Below are 20348 nucleotides of genomic sequence, written 5' to 3'. Positions count from 1 at the left end.
GTGTCAACCCATGACTGCCCATTCTCATTGGTGTGGCCTTTGGTGACTTATTAGAGGCTCACGGCAGAGGAAGTCTATTTATCACATGGGAGTGGGGGGCTCAGTGCCACAGTCTCCTTCAAGGTGTGGTGGCAATGACCTGCGGCTCTCCCACTAGGCTCCACTCCTCCAGGCTCCTCCACCTCCCAGCAGCACCATGCTGATTGACCTGCAATCTGCATGCCTAAAAATTCTCAGCCCATACGGTGCTGCTGGTCCTAGCCTTTCCACCTGACACAGGGCGTTTACTGCTTGACCATTTAGCTTCCCACAGGCACCACGGTATCACTGGCGTCTTTCTTGTCTTACTGTGCTTTTCTAGACAGAATACGGAGGGAGGCGGGGAGCATGGCTAGTTCTGGGCTGCAGAGAGAGATCTTTGCTGTCCGTGGGGGTTTTAAGTCCACTTTCCACATCTCATGTCTGCACGGATGCTGGGGAGAATATGTTCATTTCTGTTCAGAAAAGCTACAACCTAAACTCTATCAAACTGCACTGGTGTCCTCCCCGGGGACAGAGGCTGTCAGGCGTGCCCTCCTGAGGGATGGTGAACCCTAGCCATCTGGACAAGGGCAGTTTTGTTCTTTATCACAGTGTGCAACCCCCTTTCCGAGTGAAAAGTCAGGGGAGGAATGTAGCTTCATAAGGCCTGGCATTCTATAGATCCGCATACCCGATAATGGCTTCTGAAGCCTCCTGCCACCCCAGCACACCATCTACTGAAGATGAAGCCACATTTTATAGAAAAAGATAATAGGTTACAAACAGGGTGGCATGGAGGAGTAACAGATGGGGGCCATGTCTTTGGTTGGGGGGTCATCATAGTTCTGGGAGCATTCTCCCTGGCATCTTTAGACAGCTGCAATTTAAGAGGTCTGTGTAACATACGTCACTTCAGAATGACTAAAACTTAAATGGCCTATATATTTTCAGAAAGCAAGACAAGAACGAGGGGGGCTACATAGTTCCCTTTACACACACCCGTTACCCGGACAACCTGACGAAGCGGCTGCTGCTCAGAGTTCAGAATGCCGAGTTCCCTTTTCTTGTAGTTCCAACTTGTGTAAACTTCCACACTCAAACCTAGACACACTACAAGTGACCCATTGGAAACAGGCATCTCCTTCTCTCCCAGAAGCAGAGCTCTGAGCCACATCTTTAGACAGCATCTCGTAGGGACTCCAGATGTTCGGCATTAGCACCATTCCGATCAGTATCTTTTGTGCAGAAGAACGTGACCTCCAACTTAAGGCAGCCTCTCCGAAGCCACAGCTCAGTTTAAGTTTTAGGATGTTTCACTTGTCATCGGGTCTGAGATCTGAGTGATCTAACGGTGGGAGGGGAGTTGAGTCATGGAAACAAGTGATTTATTTATTCAGCAATCCCTGGCGGGCGGTGGCTTATTTGGTCATGCCTGAATCTGCCAGCGCTCTCCTAGCCCAGCACGTGTCCCAGCACACGGATAAGCTCAGGTGCTCAGCAGAACAATAGAAGCTGCCTCTGTGTGCTGCTGGAGTGGTGGAGTTAAAATGGCCTGTGTTCCACGTCTGAGCACAGGTCTTGTGGTGTGTCTGTCTGTACTATGCATCTCTTCTCTTCTCTTTCTCTGACAGTTGGACAACACCCCCACCTCTGAGCCCCTGCTTCTGGTTTCTCAGTCATCGTGGCTCTGGGTGAGAGGGCCCTGAAAAAGGATGGATTTCCTAGCACCGTGGGGGTGTGCAGGCTAGATGTGCCTAGTAGGAGGCGAAGACAGCAGTACACTCCTGAACTGAGAAGTTGCAATAAATGAAGGCAGGGATTCACTCCAGGGATTCAGTGGTTGGAGGTGGCAAAACACGATGTTTTATGGCAAAAACTCTTGTTGCCATATGAAAGGGAACACACAGCAACCAACTCAGTACATCCAGGAGAGAAATCAAATGGCAGGAAAAAGAGTCCTGAAGACAGATGGGACAGGAAAGATGGCTCAGTCAGTAAGATGCCTACCATACAAGCAAGAGGACCCACATTTAATTCCCAGAAGCCACATGTAAAAAATAAAATAAAAATAAAGGAAAAAGGAAAAGCTAGTACAATGGCCTACACTTGTAATACAAGTGCTGGGGAGACAGAGACAGGCTTGCTGGCCAGCCAGACCAAGTTCAGTAAGCTCCAAGTTCAGTGAGCCCAATGACAGACTGTGTCTCAGAAGAGGTGGTTATACATGCCTTTAATCCCAGCACTTGGGAGGCTGAGTAGATCTCGAAGTTTGAGGGCAGCTTGCTCAACATAACAAGTTCCCAGCCAACCAGGGATGACATAGTAAGACCGTCTCAACAACAACAACAACAACAAAACCAAACAAGGGCTGGAGAGCTGCGTCAGCAGCTGAGAGCACTTCCTGCTGTTGTAGAGGCCCAGGTTTAGTTCCCAGCGGCCACACTGAGGCTCACGATGTGTCTAATTCCATAGCCATGGGATCCAACGCCCTGTTTTGGTCTCTGTGGTACTAGGCATACACGCGGCACACACAAATGCTTACAGGAAAAACACTCATACACGTAAAATTAAAATAAAATCTTTAAACAAAATAAATAAAGTGAAGAACAATTGAAAAAACTTGATGTTGGCCTCTGGCACACATACACACACAAAGAAAGAGAGATAGAGAGAAAGAGAGAGACAGAGGGGAGGGAGAAAAAGCGAGGGAGGGAGGAAAGAGAGAGAGAGAGAGAGAGAGAGAGAGAGAGAGAGAGATTGTTTTCTCTGGGCCAGTACTGCAGAGCAGAGGGAGACAGACAAATTGATCTTTTGGTACTTCTGGGTGTATTAACTGCTAGCTGCATCTGAATTGCTCTGCACGGGTTACAATATAATAAAAACTTTAAAAATATTTAAATTATATAAATAGTAAAATAGGCTCCATCTCTCTACTCTTCCCTTTCCTGTTTTCCACAGGAATCAGAAATGCCTGGGCTTCCTGATGGACCCCACCCGTGCCAGCATTCATTAGCCAAACCTATATTATGGGCTGGGGCTTACTGGGCCACTGAGGGCCTCCTGGGTGCTGACCACATCGACACAAAGAAACTGTCCTCACCCGGATATCTGTCTTGCCACCTGGCTTGCAAAAATGGGTTTATCTCCGCTACCCCTTCCCAACCTCATCTTCCCTGAGTCCCCCACCAGCTCACTATACTGACAATTGGTGTTACAGTGACACTCAAGGGTAGGCCTCCTGGAAGGAGCCTGCCAACCTCCCAGGATCACAGGGTAGTCACTCTCTGGGATGCTCCCTGTCCTCTGAAACTGTAACTGTTGGGGTGTGTAGTGGTGAGGGCAGGGGTGTCCAGGCGACAGCTCCCTGCTGCAGTGAGTCTTTGGATTAGGCATATGCCACGACAGACAGAAAGATCCACTCGGAATTTCACCCGCACAGTCCAAGGAGCAGGCTAAGAGATCTGACAGAGCCATCTCCCACCATCTATGCCTCTTTAGCCTCCAACGGAGTGGCTGGGGACAGTGAGTGGGAGGCTGGCTCTCCCTAGACCACCTGAGCTGGTATACAGTTTTCCAGAGCCCCTAAGAGACTTCTTCATTCTGGCACTTCAGGGCTTTCCTGCCAGTCTTGTTTCAGGTCATGGCTGGTGTCACTTCGATATTTAAATGTTTAAAATGTGTGGTTGCTACAGGGTCCTCCCCTGTAGCCCTGAGTTACTCACACCTTTTTAATGCCGTACTCGAAAGCCTGTTTAGCCAGACGGCCAGGCCCGTCCACTGTCTTCCCATCATCATCTGGTCCCCAGCTGGCACTGTAAATGTCAATGTAGTTGGGTCTGATGCCCAGGGACTTGGCCTCAACCACATCAGTCACATCGCCGTCCAGCATCCGAATGCCTGCAAGCACAAGGGGAGGCTCACTGTCAGCACAGAGAATTCTGAGCATCCAATGATGCTACCCCGGGACCAGGAAGCCTGCAAAGCCCAAGAGCCTCAGGAAGCTTGTACCAGGACACCATGGTCACTAGGCTCCCAGAAGGTGTTTGTGCTGTCTAGTTTGTTTGGTTTGGGTTTTTAAAGAAAGGGTTTCTCTGTGTAGACCTGGTTGTCCTCAAACTCACTCTGTAGACCAGGCTGGCCTTGAAGGAACTCAGAGATCCCCTTGCCTCTGCCTCCCAAGTGCTGGGGTTAAAGGTTTGTGCCACCACTGCCTGGCTGTGCTGGCTAGTTTTATGTCAATTTGACAGAAGCTTTAGTCATTTTGGAAGAGGAAACCAATGCCCCCCATCAGACTGGCCTAAGGACAAGCCCGTGGGGCATTTTCTTGATTGGTGATTGACGCTGGGGAGCCCACCTGCGCAGGTGGTCCTGGGGTGTATCAGAAAGCAGGCTGAGCAAGCCAGCCCCTGAGCATCCATGAAGCCATGGCCTCTGCTTCAGTTCCTGTTTCCAGGTTCCTGCTCTGCTTAAGTTTCTTCCCTGACTTCCCTCAGTGATGGAGATCCTTGAGAAATAAACCCCTTCCTCCCCAACTTTTGGTATGGTATCTTAATGACCATCAAACTGTATAGTTTCTATTAAACACATTTCTAACATATTCTTTTCTGGGGGTAGAAAGGCCCATGTAAACTGAACTGGTTGGGGGTACACATGCAGTCAGACAAAACTAATTCCTTAAGTGAACTTTAAAGAAGAATTTTCTACTTACCATGTTATACCTATGCATAATCAAGAGTGTATATGATTAATGTGCAGAGAGCAAAGGCCTAGGTAAGCCTGCCAATCAAATAGAGAAGCACCCCTTACACCCTTATCAATCAACGCTTTCTTCTCTTGAACCCCATAAGAGGTACCCCCCCCAAATAATTGGCACTCTTGACTGCCACCACTGATATGGCCACTGTCAGTCTTGATACTGTATCCATTTCTAATTTGTACTATATAGGCTTTGTTTTTGCAGTCTGGGTGGGCTTTTATTTCATTCTTGAACAAGAGGCAAAGAAACACCTGACCCAGACCCCAACCACCTGCAACACTTTCCCAAGAGTCTCCAGAGCCTCTTGGACCTAGCTCTGCATGTCTGATGGTCATGCCTGTCATGGAAACATATTCTATATCATAGAACTACTTAAGACTGAATAGAGGAGCAAACCTCACACTCTTTGATGAAGCATAAACAAACACAGAAACCTACGATGGCACGTGGGTCACTTTCTTCTAATATTTTCCTTTGCCTGAACATACACTCGCATCCCAAATCTTTTTTTTTTTTTTTTTTAAACTGAACTTTATGAGGCACACTTTCCTGTGTGATTAAGGACATTTCCAAGGCATGGTTATTAATGCTCAGGCACTCTGGCCCCACACACAGCAGGCCCAGGCGGCTCTTCCTCAGGGGCCTGCCTTATGGAAGGACCCTGGGCCTCAGCTCTATTGGACCTACATAGGGGATCTTCAAGAACTGACACTGACTCTAACAGACATTCACTCATAGCTAGGCAGATGAGTCAGCTCTCTATGTCCATGAGTTCTGTACTCATAGATTCAACCCAAAACAGCTGAAAGACTTGGGAGCTTGCCTCCCCTCTTGGCACCCCCAAACCCAACTGTTTCTGTACTGTACTGGGATAGACTTTTCTCTTATAACTATTTCCTAAACAATAAACAACTATGTATGGCATTTATATGGAACTGTATATTATGCAACATCTAGAGAGGATTTCACATCTACAGGAGGATGTGCGTAGGCCCTGTGCAAATGCTAGACCATTTCATATAATCGACGTTAGCCCAAGCACTGTGGTATCTCTGTGGGCTCTGGAGCTAGGTCCTTGGACACCGGACGGTCTACTGTGGTGCTTCACCCTGGGGTCAGGAGATAGTTCCCAACTCAAGCAGGAGCGGAGACCTTCCCCCTGTCACGGGGACAGCCACCTCGTGTGAACTAAACCCCAGTCCTACTTCACTGTGCACACAGGGCAGCCTGCTGTCACCTCGCTTCTGATGACTGGCCCAGAACCTTAATATACGCCTCCAGTTTTCTTCTTACTTAGTAGCACACGGATACCTTCTTACTTAGTAGCACATGGGTTACAAACGACTAGATGTACTTTATCATTTACCAGGTGAGACTTTCTTCCCTATGAGGAATCGGAAGCTTTAGTCATTCTTCTCTTTAACCAGTATTTAACGTTCAAGTTCTTCTAACACCGGGACAACACAGCCCACAGAATCAATGAAGCAGGGCTCACAGGGCTCACAGAGACCAAAGCAGCCTCTAAGGAGCCTGCATGGGTCTGCACCAGGCCCTCCGCATATATGTTATGGTTGTTTGGCTTGGGGTTTTTGTGGGACTCCTGACAGTGGGAACAGGTGTGTCTGATTCATTTGCCTGCTCATGGGACCATTTTCCTCCTACTGGGTTGCCTCGTTCTGCCTTGATATGACTGTTTGTGCCTAAACTTATTGTAACTTGTCATGTCATGTTCGGTTGATACCACTGGGAGGCCTGAGCTTTTCTGAGGAGATACGGAGGAGCAGTGGATTTGGGAGAGAGGGGAGGACTGCTGCTCTAAGGTTTTCCCTATAACAGCTACCCCGAAGATCGCAGGTCATAAGCAAGAGGGTCACTGCAGGCGTCATTGTGGAGGATCATCGTGGGAATCTGTACAGTGTAGTTAGCAATGCAATAAGGGCAGGAGGGCTGCTCTGGGGCACAGGAGCCTGGCCTTATTCTGAGTGGGATGCCAGGCTTAACTTGCAAAGACGTGCTATGAAGGTGTGGGAATTCTACTCAAAGTCATTGTCAGGAAGACTTACTGAAAATAAAAAACAAGAGCAAGGTCCAGGGGTCAAGGACATCAGAAGTCCAATAGTAGTGCCGTGGAAGGATTCAGCAGGTAGGCCCAGGCAACAAAGAGGATCAGGAGAGTCACAGGAGAGCCTTCGCATTAAAGCTTAATGGCCTCCAAACTGAGCAACACAGATGGACTTCATCTCAGCACCGTCTCTCTTCTCCTTGGCTCTCCATCTGCTTCTTCCACTCATTATCACCTCTGCTACCTGGCTTCCGGGTGCCCAGGGAAACGCCATGGCCAGCCACATATAGGGACTTAAAACACTGCACATGCACTATGAAACTGGCTCCTTGTATTTTCTCCTTTTGGGGTTCTGAGTAGAAGAACCTAAGATAGCCATGTGGCACCATCCTTCCCCAGGCTCCAGTGTGCATGCCCAGCACTTCTTAGTTCCATGCCTGTTTAAGCAATGCTGGGCCCAGGGTGCTATGACTCACTCAGCCATTACAGTGTTAGAGTTAGCAGTGAACACAGGCAAAGGCAGCTTGCAGTGGGGAGACAGCCTGGGTCAAAGAATCCTAATATGTCAGATCTGTGTGACCATGGGCATGGACCCAGCCTCTCTGATCCCTATTTTCTACAGTATTTACCACTGAGAAGACTAATGAAGACTCAAGCTGAATCCCTTGCCCATGGTGGCTTAGACATGGCTTGAGGGCATCCTTGAAGAGTTTATGTGCTGGGATCTTGGTCCCAGGATGGTGCTACAGAGACACAGTGGCACCTGCTGGGAGGCAGTCAGCTTCCTGAGTGCACTGTAGGCACCTCCCTTCAGTATGGACTAAAGAAGGTCTGTGAGACCCTGCTTACCCTTCAAGAGAGGAGACTGTTATAAAGGAGGAAGACTACTGACAAGTTGTTCTCCATCTTCTATGTCATCCTGCAGTCTCTTCTCGCAAATGCTCCTGCTGTGATTCTATCTGCCACCATGGAAACCCTGCCAGAGTCAGCACTGTGCTGCTTGAACTGCAAGCCTCCAAAACCGGGAGCTAAAGAAAACACCTGCTTGCAAGTTATCCAGCCTCAGACTTTTTGTTATAGCAGTGGGAAACAGACCAATACATCCCGGTTCTCAGTGCTGCTCCATAAATACAGCACTGTTTCCTTTTAATTCTATTTATATATTTATTTATTACAATTTATTCACTTTTATCCCCACTGCAGCCCCCTCCCTTGTCTCCTTCCAGTCCCACCTAACCTCCCTCTTCTCCCTCTATGCCCTTCCCCTAGTCCCCTGATAGGGGAGGATCTCCTTCCCTTCTATCTGACCTTAGCTTATCAGGTCTCATCAAGATGGCTGCATCATCTTTCTCTGTGGCCCGGCAAGGCTGCACCCCTCCAGGGGTTTGATCAGAGAGCCAGCCACTGAGTTCATGTCAAAGAAAGCCCCTGTACCCCTTACTAGGGAAACCACTTGGAAACTGAGCAGCCAATGGGCTTCTTTTGAACAGGGGTCTAGGTCCTCTCCATGCATGGTCCTTAGTTGGAGTATTGGTCTCTGCAGACCCCCCCTGGGCCAAGGTATTTTGGCTCTGTTGCTCTCCTTGTGGAGTTCCTGTCCCCTCCAGGTCTTTCTGTCTCCCTCTTCTTCCATAAGGATTCCAGCATTCTGCCCAATATTTGGCTATGAGTCTCAGTATCTCCTTCGATACCCTGGTGGGTAGAGTCTTTCAGATTTCCTCTGTGGAAGGTTCCTGTCCTGTTCTTTGTCTTCTCCTACTTCTAGTGTCTATCCTGTTTGCCCTTCTGAATGAGGATTAATGCTGGTGGGAATGTACAACCACTTTGGAAATCAATCTGGCACTTCCTGAAAAAATTAGGAATACTGCTACCTCAGGATCCAACTATACTGCCTCTAGGCATATACCCAAAAGATGCCCCACCATTCAATAAGGACATTTGCTCAACCATATTCATAGCAGCTCTATTTGTAATAGCCAGAATCTGGAAACAACCCAGATGTCCCTCGATGGAAGAATGGATACAGAAATTGTGGTACATTTACACAGTGGAATACTACTCAGCAATTAAAAACAAGGAAACCATAAAATTTGCAAGCAAATGGCGGGAAGGAGAAAAGATCATCTTGAGTGAGGTAACCCAGAAGCAGAAAGACACACATGGTATATACTCACTTATAAGTGGATATTAGCCATATGATATAGGATAAACATACTAAAATCTATAGCCTCAAAGAAGCTAAACAATGAGGAGGACCCTAGGGAAGATGCTTAATCTGCAGCAGTATTTCTTATGCTTTTAGAGTTAGCAGCAGAAGGGGCAAGAGAGCTCCTCGCTGGAAACATGAGTGGCCAAAGCCAATTGTGTGGTTCTAGTGCTGAAATTGAGCCTACTGTTCTAAGACTTTTCAAACCAGTTATGGATGATGAGGTTCCTGTTTCTAAATGAGAAGAATGGGATGCCAGGAGACATCCCCAAATATGTAAAAACATACAAGCAGAGTGAGCCTCAACAGCCCTCACAAGGCTCTCCATCTTGAAGAGGGCCGACTGGCTTGTGACAAGCAAGTGTTGAGTACTGACTGAGATTTTAACAATGTATCTATTTCCCCAGCACCGGCAGTTGCCAACAGAAAAAGGTAAATATTTTCAGTAGAAACCTGCTGTTCCAACTTAGCTTCAAATATGAATGGCTCTCTGCAAATGCCAATGAGGGAAAAACAAAACAAAACAGCCACCTTTTCTCTAATGAAAAAAAAAAATAAAAGAAAGAAAGAAAGGCTCATTTTTCTGGGGACAAAACTAATCTGGACAAATCACTCGGATGGTACATTAACTCCTGTCATTAGCTTACTTCTGGGTTGCTTTCCTGTGGGCGCGGCGAGGGCACATGACTGCGTGGTAAACACGGTTGACCCATCCACTCTGACTGCGAGTCTGTGGGTTCCAGGTGGAGGAGTAGACCGATAAGGTGGTTGAACCTGGTGAGTGTGTGTCTGAGGGGAAAAAGAGTGCTACTGGGACTCACTCTCCACAAGATAATCCCAGGAGCTCCTACCAGTCCATCCTAGGGAGCGCTGGGCTGGCGGGCTCCTTTCAATAACGCACACAGTCCTATTAGTTCCTATTAGTTTTATTGCCTAAACCTAATAGTTTAAATGCCCTGGGAGAACTGGGCTGAAATCAATGATTTTAGAAGTCTCCTAGTAAAAGTTGAAAGAAAACACTGGTTTTCTCATAGGGATCCATGCTTCCTCCCTGTTTCTGATTTGTATTGGGACTTTTTGAACAACAGGCAAGGCAAACACAGCATCATGCTGTTGGCTGTATTAAGAGCACAAGATGTAATATTTGCCCTTAACACTGTTTCCTGAGGGAGCGCAACATGAAAAGGAAGCTAGAAAACACACACACACACACACACACACATCCCATAGAAGTCAGCCATCTTGCCTGCCTGTTAATGTCTGGAGGAAGGCAGGGGAGCTGCCATGCTGGGGTCACTTTTGTTTATTGAGCAGTAATGTATTTCGCCTTTAGCAAATGAGTGACGATGCAAGAGCAATGAACAGCGGCAAGGAAAATGAGATTGCAGCTTCCGGAGCGTGACAGATAGTCGTCCTCAACAGATCCAACTCATTAATCCTGAGTTTGTCTCAGTAAATCCACCGAGAAATGTTTGTTTGTTCATGTTTGCCAGCAAACCCATAGTTCATTCTATTCCAGGGGCAGCCATGCATGAAAGGTTTCAACAGTTGTTAAAAAGGCCACAAATGGGACTGGAAAGATGGCCCAGCAGTTGAGAGCACTGGCTGCCCTCTCAGACAACCGGGGTTCGGTTCCCAGTACCCACATGCTGGCCCACAAGTGCCTGTAATTCCACTTATAGAGGGTCTGATGCCCTTTTCTATCTGCCATGAGCACACACACAGTGCACATATTACATACATTCAGGCAAAACACTCATATACATAAAATAAAAACAAACATTTCTCAGTGTCCACAAATCTGCAAAACCATTACGTCTCACAATCTCCTCAGAGTCCTTTAATCTCTAAACCGGTCCCACCTGACCGCCTTTTTCCAGGATCCCGAGAGCTGAGGTCTCCAGCGCTGTCAAGACACACCTCCAGCCTGCCATTGCCCCATCCCATGGAGGCCATGCTGGATCACCAGGAAGCCAGGCCTCTCTTAGCCTCCCATGCTATTCCTGATCTCATAACAGAGCATTCCCTCTCTTCCCAGTCAGAGGCAGCTGCAGCCACGTGTGTATACCCGTGGGCTTCATGCCTGAGCCAACAAGATGAGGCTCCCATGGAGCAGGTTCTCATGTCCACTGAGCCTTCTGATATTTGGACACTTGGGGGTCTTAACCACGAAGAGACTTCCCTCGTCAGCCTTGGCTAACTTCGAGACATGGTGAATAACTCACATGCAAAAGCATATCTTTCACATGGAGAGCAAGCAATGCACAGTCTCTACCCGTAACCTCCTCTGCTGGATCCTCACAACTTGGCCAGCACTCCAGGGGAGTGGGCAGTTAGCTGATGACTAGGGACAGTCGCTATGCTGCTGAAGTCATCTAAAGTAGTCCTGCTACTTGCAGTGCCAAGACTGCTCTGCGGGCCTCGCCTGCCTTCCCCATGAACACTGCAATGAATCCTCCACTTCCCCTTGCTTCTGACCATCCTTCGTGCTTCCCCAGGAGGCCTGGCATGGTGTGATGTGGCCTGTCCTTTTGGGAGCTGTGAGTCACAAGCTACCTTTTCAATCAGTGGCAGTCATCTGCTCATCAGATGGCCCTGCCAAACCTAAGGAATAAGGAAAACCATACTCCGCTTTCATCATTGGGTCCTCTTGATGTCTCAAAGAAAAACAGAAGGGTAGGAAAGTCATAGCTATTGTCGAGAGCAGTGGTTCTCAACCTTCCTGATGCTGAGACCCTTTAATACAGTCCCTCATGTTGTGGTGAACCCCCAACCATTACTCCGCTGCTACTTCATAACTCTGATTTTGCTACTGTTATGTAAGTATCTGACATGCAACCCCCAAAGGGGTCATGACCCACAGGGAGCTGCTGTCGGCACTGACTCTCTCACAGTCTCCCAACCGTGGGGAATGGGGCTAGGATCAGAAGTGAATTTTCTAGAGACTTAGGAATTCAGCAAGTTCTGAAAGCGTTGGACACAGAGCAGACAGCAGGCTCGACTCACACAGGACACCCACATTATCTACACGCCAGGCAAGGATAGCAACTAACCCCCAAGATGGTGTGTGGCTGGGACAGAGAAAGCCAATTTATGCTCTAAGCCAGCCTCTGAAGAAGGGAGGTACCTGGGGCTGGTCAGTAAGCCTGAAGCGCTGCTGGAGTCTCCTTTTTAGTCTGTGGTTCCCAGGGTCACCAGGAATGAACCGACTTCTCAGCGATTGGGGGATTGTCTGGGGAACTCTGACCTGGGCAACCCTTGGTATCTGGAGCCAGCCTGACCTATCCTATAGAGGGGTGTGCTTGCAACAGAGCTGCCTGGGGAGGGTGTGGCCACTAGGGTTTCTCTGCAGCTCCTTCCCAGGAGCCTCCTGCTATGCCTAGGAATTTTCAGGCCCAGCAGGCAGGCATTTTAGACAAGAATGTGGGGAGTGGGCACCCCTCTTCTTTGACAGCACTGGCTCCCACATTCACCAAATCTCCCAAGCCTCCCTCGAATTTTAAATCCTTCTGCTTTGAAGATTAATCTGGAGCTTAACTGGTTCCCTTAAAATGCTCACAAGCCTGAACTGCTTAATGGAGGCGCTAATGAGAGTGAGTTCTATGACTCGAAATTAACATAATTAACCAATTTATGGGCACAGATTAATTTAGTTGTTATGTACTTAACATTTTCATGTTTGTGAAAGGGGAAAAAAAAACCAACATGATTTAGTTACCCAATCAAAATATAGAGGAAAAACACCAACAGAAATCTGTTCTTTGCTGTTTACTTTTCCTTCCCCAAAGACAAGTAAACACAGCAGAAGCTGCACATAGTCAGGGAGGCTGAGCAGGGGATGCTGCTTCGAAGTGCAGGTCAAACTCTAGGGCCCTGGGGTCCTCTCCAGGTCTGTACCCTTGAGCCACCAGCTTCTGAGCAATCTAGGGAATCCAGTCCTTCCAGGCAGTGGTGTTTCTCTAAAGCAGGGGACCCTGAACTGGGTGCCTCATGGTAGCACTATTTCCTCAGGAGACATCTGAGTCCTCTTAGGCAAGAGAAGTACAGGTCAAAGGCTCAGCCCCACACTGCTGAGCACTCCTGACAGTGAAATCACTGTGGCCCAGGCGACATCTCTGTGTCCCCAGAGAGCTTTCATCAGAGCAGCAGTTCTCATGGATCGTGACACCTTTGGGGAGTGGAATGACCCTTTCACAGGGGTCAACACTGGAAAACACAGATGTTTACATTACGATTCATAGCAGTATCAAAATTACATCTGAGGAGTGGCAATGAAAAGACTTTTACAGTTGGGGGGAATCACCACTTCACGAGGAACTGTATTAAAGGGAGGCAGCATTAGGAAGGTTGGGCACCGCTGTGTGAGAGCATGCATGGGGTGCGCAGCCAGGAGGATCTGGCAAGCTGGCCAGGCTCCCATCCTCAGAGCTACAGTCCGAGGGAGGGAGGCGTTTGCATTCTGCAGACACCTGCTCGGGGTGGGCCCTGAGGCGGGCGTATGGAAGGGTAGGTAAACTGCTGCTAGAAGGGTGAAGCCAAGTCCCCTACACCAAGGCCAACTGACAGCAGGTGCAGCAAGAGGGAAGAAGCATAACAACAACAACAACAACAATGCTAAACAAACAAGCAAACTGGGGAGGTCTCCGGGCAGGCCAGTTTAGCAAGTGAGAGAGAAGCGAGCACCGAGGCTTAGAAAGAGGACAGCTATAATTAATTAATATTAAAAAAGAAAGAGGACAGCTGCCCTTGCTCGCTTCCTTCCTATGCTGTTCCCATTATCGTTTTTTTCAGCCTAGGAGCAAGACGAAGGAATGTAAGCAACAATGTACTTGCACGCGATGTGAGGACCTCCCTTCTGTTTCTAGCCACTAGGCTCAGGGGCAGCCGACCTCAGGCCGCCACTGCCATGCTTCAGCTTTAGAGAGAGCGAGGATAAAAAAGGCAGAAGACCTCAGCCTTCAGGTCATCAGGCCCGTGCTCTCCTCTTTGCTATGCCTCTCAGCAACTGCACAACCCTGGAAGTGGCAAGTCACCTCCCCGCTCAGTTCATTTTCTGGTGGTGCAAAATGTCCATAACAACTAACCCCCAGAATCCTTCCGAGGACCAGACGCTGCCTGGTGCAGCATCCACAACTAACAGCAGTCGGCAATGGCTGCCAGTGTTGAAATAATTTAAAAAATCCTAAGGGGACTGGAGCGGGAAAGTGAACTGAACACACAGCCTACCGCTCCTCAGGTTCGAAATCCCCAGGACTTAAAGCAAAGAAGAGAAGCAAAAGAGAAACTCTGGAAAAGGAAGGCAAGATGTTCAGAGAAACTGAGCACAGACATGAGATGTGGGTAGCAGGAAAAAAAAAAACACCCTGGTTCAAGTCATCTTAGAGGGGAGCAGTTCCACAGGGCTCAAACCCTCAAGGTCCGGAGTACTAGGTCAGCTGGGATCCCTGTGGAGAGTTGCCTACCTGCGGGCAGGGCAGGGAGAAGCACAGGAGTCATTCAGAGATGAATCAAGTGAGAGATGATGGTAGGTCAGAGAGAGTGAAGGGATGACATCCTGAGACCAGGTAGCCCACCCCAGACCCTTCCAGGAGCTGGGAGACTGATAATCACTCACAACCAAGTGGATCTGTGAGCACAGCTGTGAGTGCACATCAAAACCCAGCAAAGATCTGAAGAACGACAAACATCAAATTGAAGAGTAACACACAGCTAGATGTCATGGCTCATGCCTGCAATCCTAACATTCAGGGTCCAAGAAAGAAGAATGGAGTGTCCGGAGCCGGCCTGGGCAGCACAGCGGGCTTCTGTCTCCAAAGTAATGCCACACAGATAAGCCCCCAAAGATGGAGATAAGAGAGCAAATGTAGGCAGGGGTGGGGGGCTCCAAAATAAGTATCAGTGTGTGAAAAATGATGCAAGGTGCCACAATATCTGTTAAAAATCAGCTAGAGCTCTCCTGTGTCTGGGAGGATGGGACAGACATAATTCACTCCACTCTTCCTGCTTCAAAAAGCCAAGCCCTGGAGGTGGTTGGTACATGAAGCAAACAAAAGGAAACTGAAAGGCAGAGAGAGGCAGGCAGACTGGTTCAGGATCTTGTTCTATTAAGAATGACATGGTAGTGAGAGCTTGTGTCTCCTCCCCCTTCTCCTCCTCATCTTCTTCTTCCTCCTCCTCTTTTTAGTTTGTATGTATGGGTGTTTTGCCATATGGGTGCACTATATGATTGTGGTACCTCCAGAAGTGAGAAGAGGGCACTGTACCCCCATTAGACTAGAATTACAGATGGTTGTGAGCCACCATGTAGGTGCTGGGAATCGAACCTGGGTCCTCTGATGAACAGTCAGTTCTCTTAGGCACTGAGCCATTGCTGAAGCCCCACGGTATCTTTTGTGTGTGCGTGTGCGTGTGCGTGTGTGTGTTGTGGTTTATTTTGTTTTGTTGTTTTGTGACAGACTTTTGCTGAGGCAGGATAGAAAGATGGAAACTTATGGGCACATGATGCCAAGAGCAAGCAGGGCTGGGGCTTACAACGTCCTTACAGTAGCTGCGGTCTGAATTACAACACCTCTCACTCACCCAGGAATCTGGCTGAGTCTTTCACCAGCTGAGACTCAAGAATTCCAACGCAGTTAATAGCATTTGTTTAAAGCTTTCTCCCTTCCCAAGTGTAAACCACACTTTTCTAGGAATCTCATTAGCGATCCCCTTCGTGTAAAATGACATATCCTAACCCTAGTGGCTTTTGATTTTACTCTATTTTATTTTATTAGGTTGTAATCCCATCTGAGGTATCGCCATAGCTGCCCCATAATCCTATTAATCTGAAAGGAATGGAAAAAAATCTTAGCAACCCTTAAAGACGGAACATGGGAGCCACTAAAACAGTTCAGCCGCATACGGGTAACTCTTCCTCGAGAAGCAACAGCCAGGCTCCCCACAGGACAGCTCTTGCCTGAGAAGCCCACACCTGTTTCAGGTTTGCTGATTCTTTCCCCCGAAAGCCTTCCTTTCTACCTGTAATAAACTCTAACTTTTCTCACATTAGCATGTCCTGAAATTTCTTTCTTCAGCATAGCCAAGGATCTGGTTTTGACAGAGTAGAGGACTCTGAAAGAGGATTCACCCGCCTACTTGGGTGACAGTGTAGAGCAGTGTTTCTGTCCCTGCTGCCATCGACATTCTATGTGTCTCAGGCTGGCCTTGAACGCTCCACCCTCCTGCCTCAGCTTCTCAAGGGCTAGGATTGCAGGCACACATCACCATACCCTGCTTGCTGTCTTCTTTTATCTTATTCATTTCAGAGCCTAGAGATGGAGATGATGGCAACCCAGAAACATCACTGGAACCAGACAAGGGGGGGAAAGGGGAATAAAAACTTTGTTTCTCCAGTTTAAGCACCAGGCAATGGGCAGCCTAGTAATCCGACAGGAAAGATTTACAAACAACTGCCCTTCCCGCCAACAGCACTAGGAAGCTATAGTACCAGCCCACGCAGTTGTGTGGTAAGCCTGGACTTCCACCCCAGTAAAGAAGTAACAAGCCCCTCACCCTAAGCCAAGTGGTGTCAGCAATCGGCAAGGAGAAAGCAGGGCTTCTACCATTCCGGTCACAAAAAGGTCCTTCTTATGAAGTCACGCTGTCACGAAAAGCCCATTCCTGACCTCCAGCCAGGCTGCACCCTGCTCTTACCCCCAGTTCCATTAGGAGATCTGGTGGGGAATAGCCACAGTAATGAGGTAAGCCCCACACTGATGTCACAGAACACACATAGAGAATAGAGTTCCCATCGTGTCCAGGAGGACCTGCCATAATGAAGCACCGGCCCTTTCCCTGCTGGAGCCATGACACGAAGAAAGTGAAGATGGGAGGCTTGAGCAAGACTAGAGTCTCGTCACAAAATGCGAAATTTTCTAATGAAAAGTCACATATCACACCAAGTACAGGTTCACAATGACAATGACACTGCTGCTCTGGAATGTCACAGTGGAATAACAGATTGTGAAGTAGCCATAGCAAGAATGCTTCAGCAAGCAACTACAAAAACGCTTGACACAAATAAGAGCACCTTAACAAGGGAATGGGAATCATCAGCAGAGAAATAGAAGACATAAGGGAAAAAAAAATCAAGTTGAACTATTAGAACTGAAGGCTAATGACAGGCTCAGTAAATGCAAGGCAAAACGGGAAAGAAAGTGTGGACCGTAAGACAGAACCACAGGAATAACACAACATGGACAACAGGAAGAAAGAAAATGAACTCTAACAGAGAAACACTGAAGAAACATAAACACACATGACTCAGGGCAGGAGAATCAGAACTAGAACATAAAGATTAAAAAGAAGTAGGTTTGGGATGAGCCCCAGTGGTAAGCACATTTGATTAACACATGTAAGGCTTTGGGTTCAATCTCTAGTACCATCAACACACAAAACAAAACAAAAAACTTGTATAGAAGAAGATTGCACAAATTATATCTGTCAAAAAGATGTAAGGCTCTGTGTAAGAGAATTATATTTATGAAAATAAAGAATATAGATATAAATTCAAATATATTTGAAATCAGCATATATATATCAGATATATATATCAGATATATATATATATCTATATATATCTGATATATATATATATCAGAGTCCCTCTTTAAAAAGACTTTGTTTCTGTTTAAAAAAATAACAAATCCAGATAGATTCTGCTTCCAAAATCAGGGCTAAAATAAGAGAATGAAAAATATGCAATGAAAGTTTTGATAAAATAATTTAGTCAGTATAGAAATATTAATATCAGCCAAAGCATAATTAAAGGCAAAAAAAATCAGATTATTTTTTATACAAATCAAAAATCTGACACACCAAGAAGAAATATCTTTTAGAAACATACTATAAAAGACACACAGCAAAGGCATAAAGAAACTGACAAATCTATAACTGTCGTGGAAAAACCACTGCCTTACTCAGAAATAGAGCAGGGAGATAAAAAAAAATAAGACATTTACCAGGCCTAAGTTTCTTTCTGTGAAGATGGACATCAAAGTCAATCAGAGTAGTAGTTTACCTCCATCACAGTCATGGCACTATTGCACAGCCATGCACATTTTGCCCGGTGGTTGGTACCGAGGTTCTTGGAATTCAGTTCTGGGTAGGATCATTCATACTTTTTCTTCCTCAGCATGCTTCATAGCACATGTCAGCACTTTGAAAGCTAGCTAGTAAGGAAGACATTTCCAGCTCAATTTGTGCTTGATTTCTTTATATGTTGTAACTGAGATTCATGGTCTTCGGAGGTTAGGATAGGGGAACTCATGCTTGATACTTAGAAACCAAGTCAAACACATAGCTGAGGAAGTTCCATGCTTCAGGAGAAACTTACTAACTACTGTTGCTGAGTTAAACTGATAGTAGTGTCAAGCCGCCTCCTAAAATAGCTATGAGTACACCCATAGACAAACGCTGTTCTCAGCCTTAATTAAAGAAGTCTCTTTGCAGAGAATGCATTGACCGAAATGCAGACTCATCGCTGCCCGAGGTGTCAAGAATAAGTGACGGCTGAGTACTCAGCTTTAGACATTTATGCCACCTTCTTAAAGCTCAAGGAACACTACAAGAGGGGGTGGGACAAACGTAAGAGCCAAAAGACGAGGGCATATCTGCTAATTGCCATCTTCTTGTCACCTGTTCTAATCACAAAATCACAGCAGACAGTGCGTTACCACTACTGCGCCTGCACAGGATTGGCCCTGTTGACCTGTCGTGGATATGGGAGCAGCTCATAGGATCTACCCCTCCCTGATGAGCCACTGGCAACCAAAACATTCTGGAGAAGGGGAGTCACTGTTTTCAGTGGATCGTTTAAACCCATGATCACACAGATGTCTCTGGTTAAATTTAATGATCCCCAGACATGAATGTGGGACACGGATTTGTAGGGAGGAGTGTGAGGGTATATATAATTTGTCCGTGTGTTTGCTCAATCTAATGAAACATTTCTAGAGACATCCTCATTTTTACTTGGTTAAGTTTTTCTCTGACAACTTCATATGTGTATATAGATGTGATTAACCAGAATGTATTACAGAGAGGCACATGTCAAAGACCAAATTTTAGTTTCTAGAAATGTTTCATTGATTGATTGATCAGACTAATGACAAGTACAGATGTCTACGGGCACCTGGAAGACAAGATAAAGGGATAAAGTTTCCCAGTTTATTCACAAGGACACGACATGGGTTGGGGGAACTTCCTCTTAAGTTAGAAAGGGCCATGAGGGAAGAGGCCCTGCTTGGCCAAATCTTCTAGTTTTTCAAGATCCAGCCCAACTGCCTATTCTATTCTTACTTACATAAAATTCTTTGATTTGTGAATGCAAGTTCAAAACAAAATACTGTGGGGCACAGATCAAAGCACATGTATCTTCAGACCAAGGGAAGCTGGTGGGCAGCCACACCTGCCAATCTGAAAATACCGTGACCCCTAATGCAACAGCTAAACATCAGCAGCAAGCAACCAAAAAGATTTGATCAGTTCAGAAGGTTTTAGAAGTTTCTTCTAAATAACTCCAAGAAAGACCAAGCTGAAAGTTAAAAGTATTCAGAAATGGGTTGGCAAGATGGCTCCGTGGAAGCACCTGCTGCCAGGCCTATAGTCCTGAGTTCAAGTCCAAGAAGTCACAACAGAAAGACTACTGACTCTCAAGTGACAGTCTTCTGGCCTCCGCACCTGTGCTGCAGGATTCCCATGTCCCACATCATCACACGGGCGCACACAAAGCTGATAGACAAAAGCAACAATTAAAAAGGATTCAAAAGTAAATAGCAATATCAGCACAGTACAATTATGCTAGTGACGGGGTTTAGGGAGGACATGTAGACAGCATTCATTCATTCATTCATTCATTCATCCATCTATCCATCCATCAGCACATAGAAAAGCCTCAAATTAAAAAAACTAACAAGTGTCCCTCAAGGAGCTCAGAACAAACAACAGTAAAGGTAAACAAAAGGAATTACCAAACAAACCAAAAAAAAAAAAAACGGCAGAAATTCATGGGACAATAAAAAAATTATTGAAGAAAACAATTAAAAACTTTAATTTAAAAAAAAAACCCTAGTTGTTGGAAGAAGCCTTTTTTACAGGGAAGAACAATTTTTCACTGATCAAGGGGGAAAACAGATACCATACATAAAATTAGGAACAACAACAATAAATGCAGAAAATACCTTTAAATTATGAGAATACAACATTAAGTTTATGTCAGACTTGAACCTCTGGAGAAATGAGTGGTTTCGTAGAAAAAAAAAAAA

General features: G+C 46.6%; 1 protein-coding gene across 1 annotated transcript in view; it reads right to left on the bottom strand.

Annotated features, from left to right (window-relative positions):
* Positions 1-20348, bottom strand: part of Pcsk6 (proprotein convertase subtilisin/kexin type 6) — a gene marked incomplete at its 5' end in the record, with an annotated part of 183756 nt that overhangs the window by 86056 nt on the left and 77352 nt on the right. Inside the window, one exon of the mRNA XM_055623317.1 lies at positions 3746-3918. Within this exon, the coding sequence (XP_055479292.1) occupies positions 3746-3918 (173 nt within the window). The remainder of the gene's footprint in view (positions 1-3745; positions 3919-20348) is intronic.

Source organism: Psammomys obesus, unplaced genomic scaffold (genome assembly GCF_907164565.1).
Source record: "Psammomys obesus unplaced genomic scaffold, mPsaObe1.curated_primary_1811, whole genome shotgun sequence".
In the NCBI taxonomy this organism is placed as follows: Eukaryota; Metazoa; Chordata; class Mammalia; order Rodentia; family Muridae; genus Psammomys; species Psammomys obesus.
The sequence above is the reverse complement of the archived record's forward strand: the minus strand, read 5'-3'. Positions and strand labels throughout refer to the sequence as shown.